General features: G+C 36.7%; 1 protein-coding gene and 1 long non-coding RNA gene across 2 annotated transcripts in view; one reads left to right on the forward strand and one right to left on the reverse strand.

The window, feature by feature from the left end:
• Positions 1-23,061, reverse strand: part of LOC110112653 — a 32,707-nt gene extending 9,646 nt beyond the window's left edge. Inside the window, exon 1 of the mRNA XM_020844953.2 lies at positions 22,452-23,061. Within this exon, the coding sequence (XP_020700612.1) occupies positions 22,452-22,973 (522 nt within the window). The 5' untranslated portion in view covers positions 22,974-23,061. The remainder of the gene's footprint in view (positions 1-22,451) is intronic.
• On the forward strand, positions 12,404-15,659 carry LOC114580263. Its single transcript, XR_003701615.1, has 2 exons — positions 12,404-13,910; positions 14,432-15,659. It is a non-coding gene; the product is annotated as an uncharacterized LOC114580263 (long non-coding RNA).
• Positions 23,062-25,303: the final 2,242 nt, after the last annotated feature.

Consider the following 25,303-nt stretch of genomic DNA (forward strand, 5'->3'; position numbering starts at 1 on the left):
GAGACACCCAAGCTATGGGCTAAATGACTATCATGGGCCGAGTACTGGTACAACACCTCCTTTCATTCAGTCTCTCAGATGCCCCCATTTAAGGTGTTGTACGGAAGGGATCCACCCCACTTGATCCATTTTGGGAGTAGCAGCACATCCGTTTCTTTAGTAGATGAGTATTTGGAGGAGAGGGATAAAACACTGGAAGAGTTAAAAAGACACCTGTTGAGGGCACAACAGATTATGAAGAAACGAGCTGATGGGCATCGGAAGGATATTCAGTTTGAGGTGGGCGAGAAGGTATTTTTGAAACTCCGTCCATATCGACAGAAAATGGTCGCCAACCGGAGGAATGAGAAGCTTGCGCCAAGGTACTTCGGTCCTTATGAAGTACTGGAAAAAATTGGAGCTGTGGCATATCGTCTGAAGCTACCACCGACAGCGACTATCCATCATGTTTTCCATGTATCACAGCTAAGGAGAGCCATTGGAGATTATGCTACCAGTTCTGAGTTACCAGGGACATTAACAGATGAAATGGAAATGATATTGGAAATGATATTGGAGGTTCGTTAGAAAGCAGATGGAGCTACATAAGTCCTGATCAAATGGAAGAATCTCCCTGATTACGAGGCCACGTGGGAGCCATACAAGCGGATGAAGCGACAGTTTCCTGACTTCCACCTTGAGGACAAGGTGGTTCTTTGGGAGGGCGATAATGTTAGACCGGTCCTCCATGGACCGGTCCAGCCGGCCCAGCCCCCTAGGCCGGTCCGGATCGTTTACAGCAGGAGGGGGCCGACAGGCTCAATGAGGGGGGAAAAGGTGGGGTCCACTTGAGATTCAAATACAATCTTGGAGCTAAAAAGAGGAGAAGCAAGGGCAATTAGGTCCTTTTGTATCTATTTTGAATTGTATTCATTAAGTAGGGAGAAAAGTCTAGGGTTAGGGTTATGTGATTTTTTTGTGAGAGTTCTTTGGTTTTCTTTTTGGTGTTTGGGCTCTAGAACGAATTCTAGAGATTTGGAGAGTGCGATCCTCCTCTCGAATAGAGGATCCTTGTATCTTTACTATTTTCCTTGCATCAACTAGTAAAATACAAGTCGTTTCTCCATTTTTCTCTCAGTTTTCACCTGTTTTTCCACTATTTTGTTGTTTTTTCTGCTGTGAACAGCAGTTTGCATTGAGATTTGCTGTAGAAGTGAATAGGAAATACTTAGAAATATTTCCTATCAAAGTTCAATGGAGAAGTATAGGGAGAATAAGGAAGATCTACATATGATATTTACTGATTTAGAGAAAGCATATGATAAAGTTCCAAGAGAAGTGCTATGGAGAATTCTAGAAAAGAAAATGGACAATAATGCTTATATTCAAGTCATTAAGGATATGTCTGTAGAAGCTGTTATTTCTGTTCAAACAAAATGTGGTTTGACAAAGTATTTTCCTATTTCAGTTGGATTACATCAAGGATCAGCCTTAAGCTCATATCTTTTTGCTTTAGTATTGGATGTTCTCGCTAGACATTTGCAAGAGGTTGTACCCTGATATATGCTTTTTGTTGATGATATTCTTCTTGTTGATAAGACTAGAGAGGGAGTTGAAGGTAAAATTGAATTACGGAGGTCAACCTTACATTCTAAATGTTTTCGTTTGAATTGATCTAAAACTGAATATATAGAGTATAATTTTAATATTAATAGATCTAGTGGGCGATTGTGATTTTGGATGATCAAGTTATTAATAAGAGTATACGTTTTAAATATCTTGGGTCTATAGTTCAGAGTAATGGTGAAATAGATGGGGATATTATTAGTATAATTCAAGTTGGATGGTTGAAGTTAAGGAATATCGAGCTTGTTGTGTGATAGAGAAGTCTCCCTCAAACTCAAGGGAAAATTCTATAAAATGGTGTTGAGACCTACAATGTTTTATGGTGCAAAATGTTGGCCATTAAAAGAGAAACATAATATTAAGTCAAGTGTTACAGAGATGAGGATGCTCAGGTGGATGAGTGGCTTTACGCTTATAGATAGGATATGAAAAGAGCATATAAGTGAAAAGGTTGGAGTAGCTCCAGTGGAAAATAAGATTAGAGAGAGTCGCCTTAGATGGTTTGGTAATATAAAACGGAGGCCTTTCGATGGAGAAATTATTACGTGCAAAGTCCGCACGGGAGAACCGTTAGTATTTGCTGAGTATTTGGTGAGTATTTGCAAATACTCAGATGTGAGTATTTACTAAGTATTTGCTGAGTATACTCAGGAATTTTGTGAGTATTTGCTCATTTGTTGAGTATTTAATGAGTATTTGCTCATTTGCTGAGTATTTAGAAATCCTCAGTAAATCTGAATGGTTCTCTCGTCTGAACTATGCACGTAATTATTTCTCCTTCCAATAACCCTATTAGGAAAGTATGTATTAGATTTGGCTTATGTTAAGAAAGGTAGAGATAGACCTAAAAAGACTTGTGCTGTGAAACATATAAGTAAAAAAGAATTGCTTTTGGAGATTAATAATAATTTGAACAATAATATTGCTAATTGTAAACTTATGTTTCACCAAGTTAGATTCTTAGAAATTTCCGTTAGAAGTTATGTAATAGCAAGCGATTACGAACGAGATTAACAGGATACTTGCAAATAGCAACAAAGTAAATACGTAAAACTAATGTCAAAGAATAACAAAAATCAACGGCTTAACAATTAGAAATGTTCATCTTGAGTTCCCTCACTCTTTCTCATGAAAGTAATGCTTTAACAGAGGAAGAATACAAGCATCCCTAGAGAAGCCACTAAGAGACAAGTGATGCCTACGGTATTGTTCGCCGGAGAGGTAGCCGGAGGAGGGGAAGTATATGGACGGCCGATGACTCGCCAATGTCCGGTCAAATGTTGTTCTTCGATGGAAGGAACTAATGTGAAGAGAATGTGTTCCACGTGGTTGTCCACGGTATCGTCAATCTCCAAGTTTAAGTCAAAGAAAAGAGATTGAAGAAGATTCGTTCTTCCTTGATCATCATAGACGAATCCGTGATCAACGTCGGGATCGGCCATGCACTATTGGTAGATGGGAGGAGGAAGTTTGTCTTCTCTTCTTTGCTCTAAAACTCATGAAAGAATTAGGATATCCAAGAGAAACAAGGGGAGATGAGGGGTCGGCCAATGAGAGGGGAGGTTTGTGGGTTGTGTTAGGTTTGGGTTTGGATTGGGGGAATCCCAATAAATCTGAAATTAATTTCAGGTTTAAGTGATTTTAGAGAGAATTGAATTTGAAATTGAGTTCAAATTCAAATAGGATTTAGGGATTAAAGAAGAGAACCAAGGAAGGTTGGCGGGGGGGGCATCTAGAGAGAGGGAGGTGGGTTTTGGGAGGAGAATTAAAAGCTTTTTAAATGAGTTATCAAATTTAGGAAAATGATAATTAAATCAAATCCAATTTAAAATCAAATTGGACTTAGATTTAAAACTTTCCTAATTTAGCTTTTGTTAATTTAGGAAATTATTTGAATTTCAAATTGAGGTAATTTATTTCCCAAATTACTTAGGCTAATTTAGGTAAGTAATAATGATGATTGAACTCATCATTAAAAGGGAAAGGAGGGTGTGGCCGGCAGTGGAGCTAGGGGAAAAAGGTTTGGCCAGCGGTTGTGAGGGTATGGCCGGCGATTATGGATGGGGAAGGGCTAAAGGCCGATGGGTGGGAGGATGGTGGGGAGATGGTCGGCGGTTGGGGCAATGGGGGGTACGGTCAGCGGCTTGGAGAGGTGAATGGTGGTCGGCCAGTGGGGAGAGAAGGGGAAGAAGAAAATAAGCCGCAAGTCACGGACTCTTCTAATGAATGACGGGTATTGCGATCACCCTCACCTAGGGTTCTCTCTTCTCTCTAGTGTACACACAAGAAGAAGGCAAATATGAAATTTTTATTTAATCATTCATCATCTAATACAAAGCAAAAGACCTCTATATATAGGCATCAATAATAAAGAAAAGAAGAAAGATTCAAATGCACTTGGGGCTACAAATAGACTCACTTCCCATAGGGGTAACATCGGAAAATTGAAATACAAAATAAACAAAATATAAAATACAACAAAAGTAAAGGATCCGAATCGCAGTCGTCGATCTACAATTTCGTCGATGGTACACATGTCGAAATATCTAGCTGATGTCCTCATCAACTTGGTTATAAAATATTAAAAATGACATTTCTTTATTAGATATAAATGAGACTTTGACCCTTAACAGGACTATGGAGAAAAAAGATTCATTTAGCCGACCCCATGTAGTGGGATAAAGGCTTGATGTTGTTGTTGTGCCTCAGCTCAAATTACAAGAGATATCTTAATTTTAAAAAAATTATAAATTATACAATATGGGACTTATTGGTAAAATTTTAATGGTTGACTTCTAAAAATGATGGAATGCGGTCTATTATTATCTTTAAAAAAAATAACTCTCAATTCAATCTTATTAGCACCAAATCTTGATTGTAACTTATTGTTTATCAACAAACTCAATCCTAATGTAAAATGCATTTAATGACTTGAAATAAGAGAGATAATTAGTAATGCAGAGCTGTGCTCGAGAAATTATCTCCTCAAAATTATGAGAATGACTACTAAAAGACTTTTTTCTAACATAATACAAGTACTCTTACATCTTGCGGCCAACTTGGATTTAGTCAGTTTTCTAATTATAAGTAAAAAATGACTTCCTTAATGATGATCTCTTGATCTAATTGCATATGCTGATCAAAATGATTAGGAGTGAAGAGTTTGTAGAAGAAATGAGAAGACTAAAGAGACTTCTGTCCAAATAAATTCTATATTAAAGATTTAAAAACCTAAAATATTTTTTGGGAACGGTGGCTCAATCTCATAAAGGTGTCTTGATCTCACAAAGTAAATATGTGTTTTACCCTTTAAAAAGAAAAATGAATGTTGGGGAGTAAACTAGCAGACATTCTCATGGATTTGAATATTATGTTGAAACCAAAGATGACATAGCTATAATTGAGAAGGGTCGTTATCAAAGACTTATTGGCAAACACATTTATCTCTCTCACTCTAAACTTTATATTGGATTTCCAGCAAGTGTGGTCAGTCAATTTCTAAGTAGCCCTAATGAAAAATAATATGGAAGTTGTCTTCAAAATTATAAGATAGATAAAAATTTAAGTAGCCCTACATGATTCTTTTTCAAAAGAAACTCATGTAGGAAGCTTGTGGTTTTCACTTATGCTAATTGGACAAGTTCAATCATGGATAGTAAGTTTAAGGATACCGCACATTAGTGTGGAAAATATTAGTTATGTTGTGTAGTCAAAGCAATCTATGGCTGCCTAAGTACTGATGAAACTAACCCATTGGAATATTTGACGGAATATGATTAATGACTTCTAAGTGAATTGTTCATATCAGTTGAAGAGCCAATGAAGCTACTTTATAATAATAACGATGCAATAAGCATTATTAAAATTCTTGTTCATCATGGTTGAACCAAATATGTTGAACAGATCGACTCATCAAAATATCGACTCCTCATCAAAATATTGTGATGTCTTTCAAGTTTTTGTTGTGAAGAAGCTAATTAATTGTTGAACTTTGATGACTAAATGCTCAAAATCTCTCTCCGGCCAACAAAAATGAACTAGGATTCATCGTCATTATTGCCAAAGACTTATACACTATAAAGCACGGACATTATGACACGACCAAGACACAACACAACCATGCCAATAGAACGTCACTATAAAAGGAAGACAAGCCATGCCACGAATACAGTACTATATTTTATAAATTATTTATACAAAATATTTAATTTATAGTTATTTTTTGGTAAATATATCACCAGGCGAAGTATAGCACCATATACATAAAATTCAAAAAATAGGATTAATAATAAAAAAAGAAAAATAAATACTAATAATAAAAAATGAAATGCATTATCACATGTAACAATTGTCATTGTTAATAATACTCAAATATTAGCATATATTTATTGTCGATTGTCACATATTTTGCACATGTATTGATATGTCCCGGACAAATCCTTCACATGCATGTCCTTGCGACTGTGTCCTATATGGCCATGTCTAACCTATGCCAAAATCTATTTTTTTAATAAAATGCTTCTAACATAATTTGAGCACATTGGAGTGTGTTGGATAAGTATTGGAGATGTGTTTTGTGCCTGACACATGCCCAACATACGCACGAAAGGTATTTTGAAGTGTTCAAGCTTCCTAGCTTGTACATAATAAAAAGGAACAACAATGAGCTACTCAAACACGATGTTGATCCTCATTGAAATTTGATGGAATGAGAAAGATAATGCGTCCTGCTTATTTTGCTAATCAACTTACTAGCCAACTCGCATCTTGTTAGCTTAAAAAAGTTGCAAGATAGCATGAAAATAACAATACTTTAATTAAAACTACATAATAGGCCATCAACACCTTGAGTAATAAACCTGCAAAAAATAGTTGAAATATAATTTTAAAAGGGGAGGTCGACCTGATTGAGAAATATAAAGAAAAGAATAGCTTAGAAATATTCTTATTTTGTCACATAACACTTTAGTTATCTTATACCTCAAATGCAATAAGTTGCTAACAATTTAGCCATAAGGATGAGTTTCCATAATAATGCCATAAATTTATAATCAATGATTAAAGAAAGAAAATGTTCACATTGTATTCGAAAGAAATCAAAATATTTACTTATTTAGAATTACCTTCAACCAACAAGTTCGACCACAAATAAGCTCTAGCTTGATTCAAATGTATCACTTTAAGAAGTGTGCCAATGCAATTGAAAAGTTTATCTAAGGGTTGCTGAGGGGGCATGTGCTTGCCAATAAATATGGCGTGAATCCATGCTTTCCAAAAAAATTTTGTTGGAATTTTTTTAGGAAATAGGACTAACACTTTGAGAATGGAAATAGGAACAAGAGAATAACAATCTGTCATTGTTTTAGCTAAGTTTTGCAATTAAGATGGTCATAATCATTGGTTAATTAGGGAAAGGGAAAACATTTGGCACTGCTGGATTTTATTAAAACATTTTCCTTCGCCAATACGCCTCTTAGCATATGTATGATCAGCTATTGAATGCACTGAGTAAGAATATAAAATATGCATAATTAAATCTCCTTTTGTTTGCTTGAAGGGTAAAGGCTCGTGCTTGGGCTCTTTGAATTTAAAAGCAGAGAAATAAATTTTGTTAGAATTTTTTTTTGGAAATAGGAATAACAAATACTGAAGAAAGAATTTTTTACGGTTAAAGTTTTGATTAAAATAAAAATAAGAAAACTTGGTTATTGTTTTAAAGTCAGCGAAAACTTATTACTTTTTTTAATTCCTTGATATATTTGTGTTTTTTATCGGTATGTACAGCTATGGAGAGAGATTTTAAGAAGCTTTTAAAATCAAAATTATTAATGACGCTCCCTAAATATTATGGTATGATGCCTCTGATGTCGGCTAACCAAGACCATTTATTTGCTCAGAATCACAGGATAATAGGATCTCAATCGAGTTTATCTTTATTCCAAAACCACTTCCAATATAACTAAATTCAGAACCAAGCCCTAAAACAAGAGCAAAGAACAAAGCTTAAGCAACCTCCATAATCAGTGCTTTTCCGTGATCAAAATGGGTGATTCACAATAGAGACTTTCACCCAGAAATTTCAAACATGGATCTAAATAAATTTATATTAAGCATCGACAGAAATCAAGTTAAGTAAAATCAATCTACCTTAAAGAAAGCTTTTTTTAGTCCTCTCATCATACTGAGCTGGCCCATAAGTGGATCACTTTCCTAAGAGATCAGTTCTTGGCGACACTATATCAATCGACAATATTATTATTATTTTATAATCTTGCAACAAGTAAAATCCATTTGATTCAAAAATAAATTTCAATTTTTTTTATATTTTTGGAGTACTGTGATATATTAAAATTCTGCCAAAATTCTTGTAAAATTTGATAGAATTTCTCAAGCCATGTCAATTTTTACCTAAAAATATACAATATTCCTCTCTTTCACCCTCCATTGTGTGTGCCCACTCAATATCTCTCAATGAAACCCATTTTTAGACATCCCTTGCTCTAATACATGCAACCAAAGACAACCAAAAAGCCGTTGATAGGACTTGATGATCAAAACAGCACACAACAATATAAAAAAACAACAATTTACTTCAAATAGGTCCAGGAATAACAACAAGAGAATTGTTTTTACTGATTTCCAAGCAAAGTAGGACAAGATACAAGTTGATTCACTATTCGAGAGATAAATCATCTCTCCCATAATTCCTAGCAGCTACTAGGAGCCTAAAGACCTCACAAAAACTACAAAAAAAAAAATTTTCAAAGCATAACATAAAACCTAAACCTCCATAATCTCCCACCTTAAACAGCCCAAATCTCCTAAGAAATGCCCCATACATCTTTCCCAAAGAGTTCCCCCCCCCCCCCTTTCCCAAAGAGTTCCCCCCAAAGCCTCTTCTCCTATAGGTGATAAAGAAGGTCTTGGGCCCCACCTGGGCAGCCAGGGTGTTGTACGCCTGGGCAGCTAGGTTGCTATCAGCCGCATCAATACTCCCCTCTCAAAAAGTCATCTTATCCTCAATGAGGAAAAAGAGAAACTGCTTCTGGATGGTATTGTACGGCACCCATGTCACCTCATACTTTGGTAAATCCTTTCACCTCCAGTGGTTCTAATTCGAACAAGGGTGTGTGGTTTACAATAGTTAGTTTTAGTTGCAATACATAAAATACAAGATGGATGGCTAAGGTCGATGGCAACCGTAGGCGATATGCTACTGCACCAATGTGTTCCACTACCTCGTAGGGCCCAAAGTAGTGAGGGGAGAGCTTCTCATTCCTTCGTTGAGCCAACGTCCTCTGTCTGTAAGGTCGGGTCTTCAGATAAACCCTATCCCCAACCTCAAATTACACGTCTCTCATGTGTTCATCTGCCTGCTTCTTCATGATTTATTGTGCTCTCCGTAGATGTTCCTTCAATTCTATCAAAATTCGATCTCTTTCTCCCAAAAGTACTACTCAACTAATGACATTGTTGTGTTGTCATGCCCATAATGTATCATATGAGGTGGATCCCGCCCATATAGAATTTAAATGGTGTTGTTTGGGTTGTTGTATGATATGAAGTGTTATACAAATATTCCGCTCAAGCTAACCATTTGGCGCACATCCTTGGTGTATCTGATACAAAGCAACAAAGATAAGTTTTCACGCTTCTATTCACCACCTCCATCCGGGGGGTGGTAAGCTATACTCCGCTTCAGGATAGTCATATGCATCTTGGTTGGTCACTTGGTCGTTACTATGAAGGGTCGCCCCAACAGGTAAGGTCGTCACTTCTGTATTGACAACACTATCGTCATCAGCTCCCTTTCATACACTGATTTTAGTCTGGCCCTAGTGGTTATGAAATAAGCTATGGATCTCTGACTCCGCATGTGAACTACTCCCAACCGATAACATGATGCATCAGTCTCCACTACAAAAGGCTGGTTGAAATTTGGCAGTGCTAACACAAGGACACTCATCATGACTTTTTTCAATACCGAAATATATATGCTCACAAACTTCATGTAGCACCCTGAGTCCCAAGAACCCACTCAATTCCTTCAGGATTTTGGGTAAGGGTCACTCCAACATAGTCTTTATCTTGGAAAGATCTACAGCTACTCCTGATTTGGACACCACATATCCCAAATACTCACATGTCCCAAATACTCCACACTCTGTTGTACCAAAAAAAATACTTCTTCAAATTGGCATATAGCTGATGCTCCTTCAATATCATTAACACGACCCTCAAGAGCTCCACATTATCTGCCTCATATCAGCTACACACCAAAATGTCATTGAAGAAAATCAAGGGCTAGAATACCTTATACATAAGCGACTGGAAGATAGATGGGGTATTGGTAAGCCCAAAAGGCATCACTAAGAACTCGTAGTAGTCTTCATGAGTCCTGAAAGCAATCTTTTAGATGCCAGTGGGCTGCATTCTGATCTGATAGTATCCCAATTTCAGACCAATCTTGGAGAACATCACCGCTTCATATAACTCAACAACTCATCAATGATCGATATAGGAGATTTATCTAACACCATTTTCTTATTTAGAGCCAAGCAATCTACACAAAATATCCAACTATCACCTTCTTCTTCACCAACAACACGGGACTATAACATTGGGACAAATGATTTGGGCCTCCAACATCTCCTTGATCAGTCTCCCAATTTCATCCTTCTGAATCTGTGGGTACTGATATGATCGAACACTGATAGGGGATACACCCTCTTTTAGGATGATGGCATGCTCATGCTCCCTTGAGAGAGACATACCTTGAGATAATTGGAACACCTCACTGAATTATTGTAGGAGTGACTAGACAATCTCTAGAACCTCCTCCTCTTTCTCCATGCTTCCCCGTCCCTCGAGGCACTAGAGCTCCACCAAGAATCTCATCCATGCTCCCTGGATTGCCCTCATAATTGTCTTAAGAAAAATCCTGATTTTGGACAAACTAGAATCCCCTTTGATCCTCACCATCCTTTCTCTCGCCATGGATTTCATAGTCAATGCTTTCCGGCCCACATTGGTTTCTCCCAATGTTTGCAACCCTTCATGCCTAAAATTACATCTGCGCTCCCTAACTCCAAAGGAAAAAAATTCCACTTCACATGGATCCCCTGCAGTGTCACCATCAACCTTGAGCAAATGCCCCTACTCTTCTCCATCATCCTTGTTCCCATCATCACCCCATCACATGAATCCCCTGCAGTGTCACCATCAACCTTGACCAAATGCCCCTACTCTTTTCCAACTTCCTTGTTCCCATCATCACCCCAAAACAGCATGTTTGCAAACTTCTCATCGTAATGGAAACACAATCCTCTAGCCCGCTTCCCATGAAGCTCTACCTTAGTCAGAAGAAATTCATCCTTATTTCTCATAGGAAAACCAAATTACTAAGAAATTCATCCTTGTTTCTTCAATCAACAAGTTTCAATTCTTCTACTCAATTGTCTCACCTTTACAGGGAGAAACCAAGTGAATTTCAAAAAATAAGAAGATATAGATGAAAAAAAAATAAGAAATGGATGAAAAAAAAAAGAGATTTACATCCAAATGTCTCCATTAATTGGCATCGTAATTGGAATCATCAAGGTAAAATCAGCCAAACCCCTTCCCCAAATCCTTCAACTTGAACCCAAACCCCATCAACTTGACCCCTCTCATCTCCTCATCCACAAAAAATAATAAAAATAACCCTTATTATCCCTGCAACAAAATCAAAACAACCCCTTTTTCTTTCTATACTTCCAACAAAAATCCTAAACCCTAATCCTAGAACTTGGACAAAATCTTTCAAGGCTCAAATCAATTTGAAAGATCAAAGTGCATCCAATGAGATCATATTGATCCATTTGAGAGAAAAATAATAGCTAACTCCCCTACCAGCCCCTCCCCACTCCCTTTAAAAATATGCACATAACATCATTTAGTTTGGGTAAATATCAATTTTGTACTTCACCACATGAGACACTGACTGAATATTGGAGTAACATGCCAAATTATTCAACCATATGGGAGTTATATGAGTATTTTAACAGTATGGGAGAGTGAAGTATAATTGAGGTAAAAATCATAGAGGGTTGAGGTGCACTTCTCCCCACCACCTATACCTCGGTTACTTTCAATGGTAGATAACAGAAAAAAACCTCACTTTATCACCAGATATCATCTTCTTCACGGGATTTCTATTCAGCATCTTTCATATTAGTAATTTCACACTAGTTATAACTAAAAATCCATCTAAGAATTCCCACTTGAATGAAAAGCTTTCCATGTTAAAAGGCTATACAAGGCATACAAACAACTAGCAAAAGTCCTTGTTTGGCCACGTTATTATCACAAAGATGATATGCAGGAGAAAGAAGTTCAGAAGAGCAATACACGACAACTTATGCAATAAAAATAAAGGAAACAATGAAAGAAATTAAGTCAGGATTATAAAAGTATGAGAATAGATGCATTAAAAAATTTCTTGAATTATGACAGTGCTACCACCACTAATGTTCTCATTGTCAATTCATGAAGCGGTAACCATTTGCATGATATAATCATTTTAAAATTCTGCGTCCTTACATTCACCTTTTGCATCCAAATCAAGATAGACAACCATAGAAGCTGCTCATCAATTTTACAAAACACAGCAGAATAGAGAGTTACGATAATCTATCTCCACAGGCATCAGTTACCTAAATCAAGCACAATGAACTCTTCCAATTTCCATAATTAATCCTTATTGACAACAAAACCAATCTTTGGCTTCAAAACATTAGAAAAGAAGAAAAGCGCATACCTATTCCAGCAGAAGAATCTTCAACTAGAACTCAGACAACACGAGCCAATTTGGGGAACTGGGAAATTAGAGAAAGATTGAAGCACCAAGTCAATTTCCTATTGTTAAAGGAATATGATTGGCATTTTAAAATGCCACTTAGGGAATCCTAAAGGTATATGCTCTTGAAAGAGTCCAGTGAGAAGCATATGAAGACAAGACGATGCCACCAAAAGGGCCAAATAGAGAGTAGTTTGGTTGCTGATATTGAGCTCTTGCAATAATTTAGCAGCCTGAACTACAAGAGAATACTGGAAGGAGTGTTCTGGCAAAGACAAACTCCCATGGTACTTGCCTTTCAAGTAACATGACAGTTACGTACATCTCATACCAACCATTGACGATCAATAGCCAAGTCGTGGGTGATAAACTCTCGATTGCCATTAATCAACCAATGGACAATACCACACTGCCTAAATTAAGAATGTATAAATGCTAACATCCGGCAACCAAACATCCCAAAGATATCTCTTCAATTTTCACTCATCAAATTAAGATGTAACTCGCTTGTCATCAGCTTATATGATTTACTAAACAAAGGTACAAATATTCATACTTACAATGTTCTGGATGCTCAATGTTCTGGATGCATGTTGAGAAGAACGAAAAAAGTCCATCTTCGATGCGTTGATGCGTGTGTAGGAAAAGTGGAGCTAGATTGTAATTATAATAATTTTGAAATAAATTGGATCTTAAGTCATAATAAATCATGGGTCTCAAGAACTGCTTAAAAAGTACCGTTTAAAGAAGAAAGATAATTGATCTCAAAAATTGCAGACTCATTTCAGACTGGTTGTCTAGCAAAGCTTAAAATGAATATTTTTTCATCTTGAGCAAAACATTTTTGAAAACTCAACCAGTATAAATAAAAATAGATATTTCATGCATGTCTATACCAAAAAGTATAAAAATTACAGCATCTACAGTAAAACTCAATTATCCCATAAATTCTTCATGGTTCTCAAAACTTAACAGATAAAGGATGAACAAAACAATACTTCTACAACTTCAATATGCAATAATCATGCTACATGCATGCAAATGTTCACTGACCATTATACATGTAAAAATGTAGAAACAATTAAGGAACCAACTTCATTAACTAATGCGTCTTAATTTCCACATAAAACTATCTGTTCCAATCACAAATGATACTTATGAAAGGTACTGATGAAAAGCTCAGCAATTATCTTATTCAACTAGTAGGATTCATGTAAACAGGAAACCCACGGAGAGATTTGATTGCCCAAGTCTCAGAAAATATAAAGAGTCACTAGCTTGCATCAAGTACATTCATAACTCATAACAATAATCAAGTAATGGTTGTCAAAACGAAATTAAGAACTCTCCAACTGCTTTGTCAACACATAACCTTTTGACCAAACAATTGGAATCTCAAATATAGCAACAGATTAAGAGCACTTCTTTGCAGCAATATCCTTAACTAAAATTAACTATGTGGAATAAAGTGTTAGACCGGTCCAGCCGGTCCATGCGGGACCGGTAGTTCGCAAAAACAGCGAAATCTTTGCCTCCTGCGGAGATCGGCCGGCTCGTCCGCTCAAATAGAGCTTTTTAGGAAGCGTTTTTTAGGGTTTTGAGAAGGAAATTTGAATGTAGGGACTGTTTTGGGATTTCCTTTTGATTTGTATGCATTAAATAGTTGATTTGGCTAGGGTTTGAGTATCTTGAATTTGGCTGAAATTTGAGATCTCGTAGATTTAGGTTTCTTTGGGCTCTAGCGGCGTCTAGAGATTTGGAAGAGATCGATCCTCCTCTCGAATTGAGGATCAATTGTATCTTTGTTGTTTTCTTCTTCTACTAGTGGAATACAAATCTTGCTTTGAGTTTTCTTTCCAATTTCCTCTGAAATTCTGCTGTAAACTGCAGATTCGCTGTGTTTTCCTGCTGTGGACAGCAAACTGCTGCTGTATTTTTACTGTTTTTGGATTAGGGTCACTTGCAAACCAAGTGTTTCCTATCATAAAGTGAACAGAGATTCATGCAAAATAGGCATAGATCTAGAAAGGCATGTAGGTAAGTTCTTAAACTTGGAGAGGAAAATCCAAGTTGCACAAAAAACTAAACCATATTTAGCCATTGTTAACAGTCAAAAAAACTCGAAGTTTGGAAACCAATTGCAACATGCATAGTTATTCAAAAGCAAAAACAAAACAAAAAAAAAATTGATAAGCTACTTTCTTTATTAAGCTTTGATATTGTTAGGATCATAAAAACCCCTGAAAGATCATGCACAACTTTCAACACAATTCATGGATCTCAAAGCAATTTTAAAAAAGCTGACATGTGCCAGTTTTATTGAAAAAGTCCAATCATATATCATATGAGCTCAAAATAACACGAAAACACTGCGACAAGGACCAGTACTTCACAGGACATTCAACAAATTTGATATCCCCAATTGAAATGAATGCCGGCACCTTGAACACATTAAACAAGTCAGTTCAACTAAATTGATGCAACCTAAGTTCTTAAATCAAGGAGTAGAATATTAGGCATGCAAATAAAACACTTCATTTCAATATCACATAAACAATCAACAAATGATGGAAACTTAGTAGGAAACAAATGTGAAAAACTGGTTAGGAATTCACGCAAGAGAAAATGAAAAAAAAAAACAAAATACATAAATTAAAATAACCACAGAACAACCACGATTGGTTACCTCACATGCAAATCAAAAACTAGGGAAAGTTACTAAAAGTAAAGGACAAATCAATAACCCATAACTAAAATTATGATCTAGCACAGGTCGACGCTCCTCTGACAAATACCAACAAATAGGGTACAACACCACCTTACAACTATCAATGTTTAGAGAAGAAAGAAATTGGTGGAAGAAAAACCGTGAAAGGACGAAGTAGAAAGAAGACCTAGAGGAAGAAATAGGAATTAGGGAGAAGACAACTAGCAAGCTAAGAAGAAACCCAAGTTTTAACTCTATTTTTTTCATTTCACCAACAACCTTCCACAATAGAGATTCAGCCACTATATATAGGAGGAGAAGGAGAAGAAGGGGAAAAGCATTAATTGGATCACATAAATGTGCCTCCAAAACAACTAATAAAAACCACTCAAGTCAGCCCTCACAAGAAGAAGCCAAAGCATCCTCCACAGGAATCAACAAGGAGAAAAACCGAGCAACTAGCATCAGGGAAACCTAGTGAGCAGCCACAGGGAAAACTAAGCAGTGGCAGGAAAACCGAGCAGCCAGCAAGGGAAAAACCGAGCAACATAGTAAAAAATGACATACTTTGAGTGGCATGATGTCACACAATACTTGGTCTTTGTAAAATTTTCCCATTGTGAGGTTGACAAGGCATTGCTAGGTGATTGATACCTCTCCTTAGGGGTGTCAATTTCTGACATGACCCGAAAACCCGACAAAAGCCCGACCCGAAAAATCCAGGTTATGATCAACTCGTGAAATAAATAGATCGAGTTTGGGCCTAATTTATGGACCCGTTTATATTTCGAGTCGAGTTCGGGTCAACTCGTCAACCCGCTGGCGACCCGACTAACCCGCAACCCTTCTGTTTGGATATGAATAACCTTCAAGAGTTTGAGTTCAATTGTTCGAGTCTTCGCCTCTTCAGTTATATTTTGTTTTAGTGTTTCCACTCCTCACTCTCTCTAGGCATTCAGGAACGCTGGAGCAGTGAAGTTCTCTTGATATCTCCTTCTCTCGACCTCTCGACTGTCGTGATTCCTTCGGCTTTTGAATTTCTCCTCGAATCCTCCTCCTTTCTCGATTGCGACAGTCGGTAATATCTTAAATAATTCTTGTTGTTTTGAACTCTTGGTGTGACGGTTTTTTCGATTTCTATTTTAGATTTTTTATGGAAATTTGTTCTTTCGTTTTGCCCCACTTTAGCCATTTGGATTTTTCCATTTTCGTATTTGAAAGCAAAAAATATGAATGCCTTTTGGAGATTAACTGATTAGGGTAATTGTAGATAAGGATTTCGATTTTTTTACTCTCGGTGTGATGGTGTTTCAGGTGTTTCCAATTTTTGAAATCTATAAATGGAGGATTAGGGTTTGCTTATAATGACTGAGGTGGGGTTGAAATGTTGATTAGGATTTTATTGTGAACTTGATATCATGAAGATAGGAACTGAGGTTGAAAATTGAAATGTTGATGTTGTTATGCTTCTAATAACCCAGTTGTTTGATTCTATGTTGCGCAGTTGGATTAGGACTTGTTGCTATGTAATGTTGTTGTTCAACTATTGTTATGATTATTAGTTTATACTAACAGACAAGAGCTTGAGCATTTTTGCCTATTAATTTGTCTTCTTACTGCAATCAAAGACATCAATTTATCCTTTGAAGTTTTACTACCACCACTAGATATAAATTTAACTTTGTCGAATGGTGTTACAACAAATTGTAAGTGGGTAATTATGTGTCCGAGCTTGACAAAGTCAGGGAGAACTAGGACACACCGACACTGTGTTTTCAAACTACTCAGTAACAAATGAACAAGCCTTTACCATTGAATCTCAAACATCCCAATCTTTGCAAAGGACTCCTTCAACTAGTCAGCCAACAACAATCATTAAATCACAATTTCTACAGGTTCTAATTTTCCACTTTATATTTAACCTTTTACTATCCTCTAATCTCATTCATTGTGGACCTTAACATAAACCTGAAGACCTTTGGTCCTTCAAAAAGTTAATCAGTACAAATTTTCTCAAATCTCAAGCATGGCTCGTGATGTTTTGTGCATTTCAATCTCTATTGTGGCATCCGAAAGTGCTTTTAGCAATAGTGGTAGAGTTATCGATCAATATCGAAGAGCATTGAAACATGATATTGTGGAGACGTTAGCATGCACTAAAGATTGGTTGTATGGTGAGCAAGGTAATAAATTAATATTACTATTTAACTTACTTATAATTTTAGTTTTTAACTAGAACTTTACATGGTAACAAATTAATATTGCTGCATTGGTAATAGATACAAAGACCCTGAGCTTGATGCGGTGATAGATGACCTAATGAGTTTGGATTTCAACGGAAACCAAATGTGAGTCGTGAATGACTCAGTGAACATAGCATCTTAAACTTTGGAGACACTGTTCTTATTTATGTAATTTGTATGTTAAACATATTAATTGTGATGAAGATCGTATTGACTGCTAAAAGTTTTATGTTTAGTTTTATCACTGTTATTTTTTGCTTATTTATGTTGAGTTGCAATTATGATCTGATGGGCTGATGTTTGATCTGATGAGCTGTTGTTTGCTCCATTATGTTGAGTTTTATCTCTGCTTATTTTTGCTAATTTTGATCTTATGGGATCCGTTTGTTCCAAAACATATCTCTGTGCTTGTTTTGTTATGATGTTTTGATCTGACCTGATTTTGTTCCATTAGAAAGATTTTAGGTGGGCTGATTTTAAGTGGCAGCTATTGGAGGTGGCTTTGTTTTTGATGTTGTCGGGCTGTTGTTGGTGGCAGATGTCTTCTTTTGTGCTTTATGTTGTATTTAATGGTTGTTGATCATATTTTTGATAAATAATATTATTACATTTGAATCACTACATCTTTTTTTATTGTCATGTTTTGAATATTAATGATAATTGTTGTTGGTGTTGGTTGAGGGCTATGCAAGCACCATATTGTTGTTGTGTATGGCTGCCTTTTGTTTTTTATGGTTGTGTAGGGTTGTTATTGGTATTGGTTGGTGTTGGTTGATGGCAAATGGCTTCTTTTGATCTTTCTTGGTGTTGGTGTTGTTGATGGTGTTGGTGTTGGAAGATGGCTTCTTTTGTGAATATTAATGATTATGTTGGTGTTGGGGTTGCTGATGGTGTTGATGTTGTTGTTTTGTTGATGGTGTTGGTGTTGGCAGGTGGTTTTTCTGCTGTAGCTCTAACCTCTGAGGTTGTGATAGGTTTTTTCCTGCAATCATACTGTTGGTTTTTCTGCTGCTGTTTTGGGCCTTTGGGCTGATGGTGTTGGTCAGTTTTTATGGTTATGATGAAGAACTTGGTGAAATTACACACCAGTAGCAACGCACAGTTAGATGCAACTGGGTTATAAATTGGTAAAAGGGATTTTCATTGGCTTGAGGCTTCAGCATATACTATTTAATTGAATAGAAACTAAATTGATTAAAGCCATATTACCATTTAACAATTTGTAACCTTGGAGAGCACATTTTATGGAATTATTGCAGCTAATGTTTCTTTGCATGGTTCATCCTGAGCCTACTATTTTGGTAGCTAGCAGTCAACGAACTCTTGCTTTTATTTGTATTTTTTTTGCAGCCTTACACGTTCTTCATTGGTGAGTAGGGGATAATTATGCATAAGTCGAACGAGTGAAAGGCAACAATTAAGCAAAGCAGTTGTATGATTGTTTAGTTGTTAAGCTGTATTTGACTATTTGTGATATGTTTTGTAACTTGTAACTTGTAAGAATTTAAGAAATTGAAACAAAATTGTAATGTATTCGAGTATTTCAATACATTCAATTTTTTTTTACATTGTTGTTGTAAAATCTAAATTATTAATAAAATTTATATTTTATTATTTATCATTTTATTGCAATTTGATTGTTTATTTTTTATTATTTTCAATATTTGATTTGAGTAGTAATTATTTATAATTTGCTTAAAAAAAGTAAAAATTCATTTTTAAAAAAAAATTTGGCGAGTTGCCACATGACCCAGGTCGGGTTCGGGTTCAAATCCCAAACCCGTTTAGCTAAACGGGTCGGGTTCAAGTCAACCCGTTTACGCTCGGGTCAAGCGGGTTAGACCCGAACCTGACCCATCGACCCGAATTGACACCCCTACCTCTACTCCTTCCTTGAACCATGATATCTTGAAAGGCTTGGCAAGGGGTTTTGATTTTAATTTAAGCTTATAAAACATGAGTTGCGACACAATTTCCTAAACCAGCACTATCAATCATGAGGGTACATAATTTTCCTCCTACCATACAAGTGGTTCGAAAAGTGTTCCTTCTAAGTCATTTATCTCTAGCATCAATTCTAGTGGCCAAGACTCGACTGATAACTAAGTAATGATCCTCTTGGTCACCTTCAACATTAATTGTTTACAACTCTTCCTCATTTTCAATGCACAGTGAAGTAAACTCAAAATATTAAAAATACTTTTTCATGTATGGTTGGATGTAAAATAAATTCAAAATATTTTTTTTTGTGTTTGAATGGCTAAAAAGTGGATAAAAGTCTTTTATTATTATTATTATTATTATTATTACTTTTTCAATTAAGGAATGGGATTGGCATCAGGCAAACAAAATTTAAAGGTGAGGCCATAAGTCGTTGATGAAGTTGTGGTTGTGAGGCAAAAGTCACGAGTCATCAATGAGATCAGGGGAGTGAGGCACGCCCAAAAAAAGGTCAACAAGTAGTTCATGGGATCACAAGCTATGATGCACCGACACACCTTCACAAGAGAGAATGCAGCCTCCAACACATTTCGGACACATACACAAGACCGAAACGACTAGGACACCTGTCGAACATGATTGGGACATATGTCAAACACGGCAAAGGCATGTCAGATTAAAATAATATTTAAACTAAAATGAACACAAGTGTCATAATATTTGATAATTAAATTTATTTAAATTACAAAATTTTTACACTTTAATAATCTTTTAATCAAATAAAACATGTAACTAATCCCGTATATCCTGAGCTCGCATGTTAGTGGCACTCGAATGCTCTAAAGTTTCATTGTTCACGATCATGTCTCCCTCATCTTCTTCGTTTACGAGACCAGGCGAGCTGATCGAGCAAAGTGAGCAACTATTCGATTGAAGCTAGGTACGTCCATATTCCCTTGTCGTCTTCGGCAATTTGTCTTCTCTTCGAATCTTCGTCAATTTTACGACGAGGTGAGGCCAACTGGAGCATGCGACAGCTCGATTTGAAGCCTAGTACGTCCGGCTTCAACCGTTCTCTCGTCATTCCCTTCATTTCCGCGCAGGCATCTTACTTGCTTGTCTTCACCATTTTCACATGAACCAAGGGAATCGAAGTGTTCTGACTCTTATGTATGATCTATCGAAGGCAAAGGAGGGAGAGTAAGACAGATATGTTTGATTGGAGTATAGTTTGTCGGCTTCTTTATTTCTACAAGCGAGCCACTATTCAAAGGTATAAAAAGTTTTCTCCTTGAATGATGTGTCTGCTTGAATTCTTCATTGAATTGCAATTAAATCTATCTCCAAGTGAAAATATGTTTAAACTCATCGTCTGTGGTATCCTATGGCTTTATTGATCTGTAAATTGCTCCACTAGTTGTGACTTATTTATCCTACTACAAAATTTTACGTTTTGTATTGCTTATGTGCTTTCATTCAAACTATAAATCCTTCATAGTTTGTTTAGCATGAAAGTGTGAAACCTGATAGAGGATTTAACAAGCAAAAAAACAATCATGTCTGGGTGGGGATGATGATATGTCGTGTTATATATAAGAGTTCTCTGTTATGTATGCAAGTTCTACAAAAACCGCCCAAGTAGTGGGCGGTTCCTTCTTTGGTAAACAGAAACCGGCCCAGTTTGGGCCGGTGTTGCTCTGGGATGGACCGGCTGGTCCGGTCCATCAGAGATCAATTGGTGCTCTAAGAAATAGGTTAGATAAGGCATTTAGCTTGTCTAAGCAAAAGTGTATATTTGAATGTTGTAGCATTAATATTTTCATATTTTTTATTATCTTTTTATTTTTTCAAGATCCTCTAGCATCTAAATAAGTTGGAATAATGTAGGCTTCATCATGGGTTTATATTTGAATTGAAGCTAAGTTTAATTTTAATTTATATACACTATTTAAAAAATTGTAATGTCGTGTTCGTGACGTACCTGTGTCCTACATTTCCAATGATAGCCGTAACTCTTGTATGTTTTGTGTCATGTCAATATCCGTGCATCATAGATCACAAGTCATAAGTGGAGTTGTTGTGACAATGCAAAGGCTGTTGTGAAATGCAACGCAATGACGTTGTAGGGCTTCATAACATGCAGTGCATTCTGAATTTACTTGATTCAAGTGAATTTAGAATACACCAAATATGATTGAGAGAGTTTCAAATTACCAAAAAAAATTAGGATTCGCTTTACCCCAAAACAAACACTTGCAAAATTAAAACTTGTGCCTTTCAAATAGAGTACACTCGAAACATTATCAACCAGAAAACCCCTTCATAGAACAAAAGCACTGAAAGATAATTGCTAAGGAATTTATTTTATTACCCCTATGGCAACAAGACGATGAAAAGCCATAGATATCCAATAACAATAGGGCCATTTAGTTTGAAATTAGATTAACTTCAATACGGACTTCTAATTCTGAAATAATAAACAGAGTAAAAGAACATAGTATAGCTTAACACTGAAGACAATCATCTATAATCCAAATCTTGGGGGATGGGTTAAGATAATCTAGACAGGGCTGAACTGAATGCTAAAACCTGGTTCAGCAGCTTCGGCTCATAAGCCAAGCCAAACAGTATAAGAGGACACATTACCAGGTCTAACCACAATGCAATACATAACTCGAGCTTTTCATTATTTTTAAGGCCTCTCATGTAGCAATCATTAGCAAAACTTTGCCATCAATTCTAAATTATTAGAAATCAATAAAAAAAATAAGAAGTAGCAAATCGACACGTTTTCAGCAGCACAGCATGAATTAAAACAGTGCTGCGATGAGAAATACCATTTCGGTCTAACTCCTGCCAAACAATGGGAAAATGTTACACAAATGCTAAGATAGGCGCAATGAACTAATACAGTACAGGATAATCATATCACAACAAATTCGAGAAGCAATATAAAAAACCTAACAGCTAAAAAATGAGACCAGCACGATCAACAAAAACAGCACCGGATAAAAATATCCACAGGAAGAAATCCGATTAAGCGAGAACAGAAATCAGGAGAAATTTTCCTAATCAACAAACTAGGGCAAGAAAGCAACGAATGTCAAACAGCTCATACCCCAGGGTGGGTCGATGGGCCCCCGTGCTGCACCGTCATGGGATGAGAATATTGCTGGTAAGGTGATGATTGCGTCCTATTGTGCATCCCCGCCGCCATCATCCTCTCAGCCGCGTCGATGGACCCGGTGAGCTGCGATAACTGTGAGAGCGCCGCCACAGCAGCAGGGTTTAACCCCGCCGCAGCCTGATACGAGTATCCATCCTGCTCCATAGCTGCCGCGTACGCCGTCCCGTGCGAGCCGGACTGCTGGATCTGAGCCGCATCAGCCTGCGTAGCTGCGGAATCCGGCTGTGCTTCCGCGTAGTAAACGCCAGCCGTGGCCGCGGTGGCGGAAGATGAGTAGTCGTGAGGGTAATAGGGCTGGTGGTAGTAAGCCGATGCGGCGTAGTATTGGTCGCAAGCGGCGTAGTAGGCCGCGTATGCTTGAGCCTGAGCAGGATCGTAAGCTTGCTGTTGATCCGATTGCTGTTGCTGTTGCTGTTGCTGTTGCTGTGCTTCGCCGAGCGAGGAGTACTCCATCGCCGGCCGGAGGTGAAGCAAAGGATGGGAACGGGTAGTGGGGGATTGAGAAGTTGGGGATTAGAAAGACTCGAAGAACCACATGAACGGATTAGCGCGGGGGTAGTTTTGGTATTTTATTAGTAAAACCCATCCAAGGTTTTTTTTTTTTTAATTCAGTTTACACCGATTCGATGTGCCCTATCATAAGACAATATAATGAGATAATTAATTTATTTTATTTGATATCTTAAGAGCACAACAACAGTAAATAATACGAGCAATATAAAGTATTTGAAATTATTTGACCGAAGAAACTGACTTCTTTGGTTTTGTTTATATAATATTTGAAGTCAATCATCACTTATCACAATAAGCCTCAAACTTAATTTTAATTACTATTTTTATTAAATTATATTTATAGTTGCATGAAAATTAAAAACAAAATAAAAACTCTCATTCAAATTTACTTTAGTTTAAGTTTGAATACAAATCAAATCAGTCTCATCATACCATATCTTTCTCAGCCAAGTAAAACTTCGATCCAATGATTGGAAAGACATCAAAAGGATAGCGGTATTTTTATTTTTTTCTTCAAGGGCAACATGAGATGTAATATTTGCTATTGGATTGAGGGTTTGTGGGGGTTTAAATTGACTTTTCATTTTCAATTCTTTTTTAGGTTTCAATAGGGCTAACTTTTGGGGTGTTGTTCTCTTCTCGCATGAGAGCTGGTTGTCTTGATTCTCTCCCTCTCCCTATTTTGTCTCTTTTGGTTATAGGGGTTCAGGCAAAGGAAAAACGAAAAGATGATTTGTTGTTCATTCCTTCAAACAATAAGCTAGGGTCATTTAAGTATACATTTGGTTTACAACAATCAAGGGCACTAATAGTGTTCTTGGAACTCGCCAACAACCATATCAACTTTGAGGAGTACAACTGTTTAACTAAGTCGCCTTTTCACTGCTCACCTTAAAAATTTGCCTTGAGGCATGATCATTTCCAACCTCCAAGGCACCATAGAAGTCACCTAAGGGTACATAGGATGAAGGTGAGGCATCAATTCCTGCAAAATCATCCCCATCACAACAATAAAGGGCACCTTCACTCGTAAGATCATTGAGAATTGCATGCCTGCCTGCCCAGTGAAATGAACAGGTATCATGTGTGATTCACCAACAAGATGATGAGGGGGCATTGCCACCAAGCTCATGAACACCCTATTATTATTGATTTATTAATGTTAATGATCGAGTTGATGGAGGCAATTCAAAATAAATAATTCTTCAAGCGCCCTATATATATGAAGGCGAGAACCCACACAAGAGACACTTTCATGAATTTACCACTCAACAAAATAATGGGCATTATTGACCTCCTTTTTGACATCATTCATTTGTTTTTGCATATCTTGTTGGTTGGTCCATATTCTTATATTTTGCATCACAGTGTCTGATGAAAAGTGTTAAGTCATACATTTACATCGAATCGTCATCGACTTTAGAATTTATTTTTTCCATCACTTTTTGTTGTTTATTATATTTAAAATATATATGATCGAGCTGATACAAATTTGAAGAATATTTTTACACGAGTTTATGCATTTGAATTTTTCATACATATATTCATCACTTACACAAAACTTTTTGATCGGGTCTTTCCTTGTAAAATGAATTGCACCATTGCATTTGGCTCAGTGAGACGGGTCAATTGAACATATTTGTGCTCGAATTGGACAATATCTGACGTATGTCGATTAGAGAGAATATGATGGGATTTTATAATATAAATAATAAACAAAGAAAAAAAATAAAAACCCTCATTCAAATTCATTTCGGTTAGTTTAAGATTGAATACAATCCAAATCAGCCTTGTCTTATCATATCTTTCATAATCAAGTAAAACTTTGATTTGACGGTTAAAAATACCTCAAAAGGATATCATGATTTTATTTGCTTTTCAAGGGCAACATTAGATGTAATATTAGTTGTTGGATTGAGGGTTTGTAGGGGTTGAATTGTCATTTCATTTTCAATTATTTTCTAGGTTTGACTAGGGCTAGGTTTTGGGATTAATTATTCTATGGGGATGTCGATTGTCATCCGAAGATTAACTATAATGCAACACATCACCTCTGTGCTAGGTACCGCGGCTTGATACTACTCGGTATTGTGACTCAGTAACCCTGATGTGGCACATTCTAATTGCTCTCTAGACGACCTTCAATAATTTCTCCAGTTTTGGGGTGTTCTCTCTCTCTCTCACGTGAAAGTTGGCTATCGTGACTCTCTCCCTCTCCATCTTTTGTCTCTCTCCGTCATAGGGGTTCGATTACCCCTTTAAGCAATAAG

The sequence above is a fragment of the Dendrobium catenatum genome, unplaced genomic scaffold, assembly GCF_001605985.2.
Source record: "Dendrobium catenatum unplaced genomic scaffold, ASM160598v2 fragScaff_scaffold_908, whole genome shotgun sequence".
In the NCBI taxonomy this organism is placed as follows: domain Eukaryota; kingdom Viridiplantae; phylum Streptophyta; class Magnoliopsida; order Asparagales; family Orchidaceae; genus Dendrobium; species Dendrobium catenatum.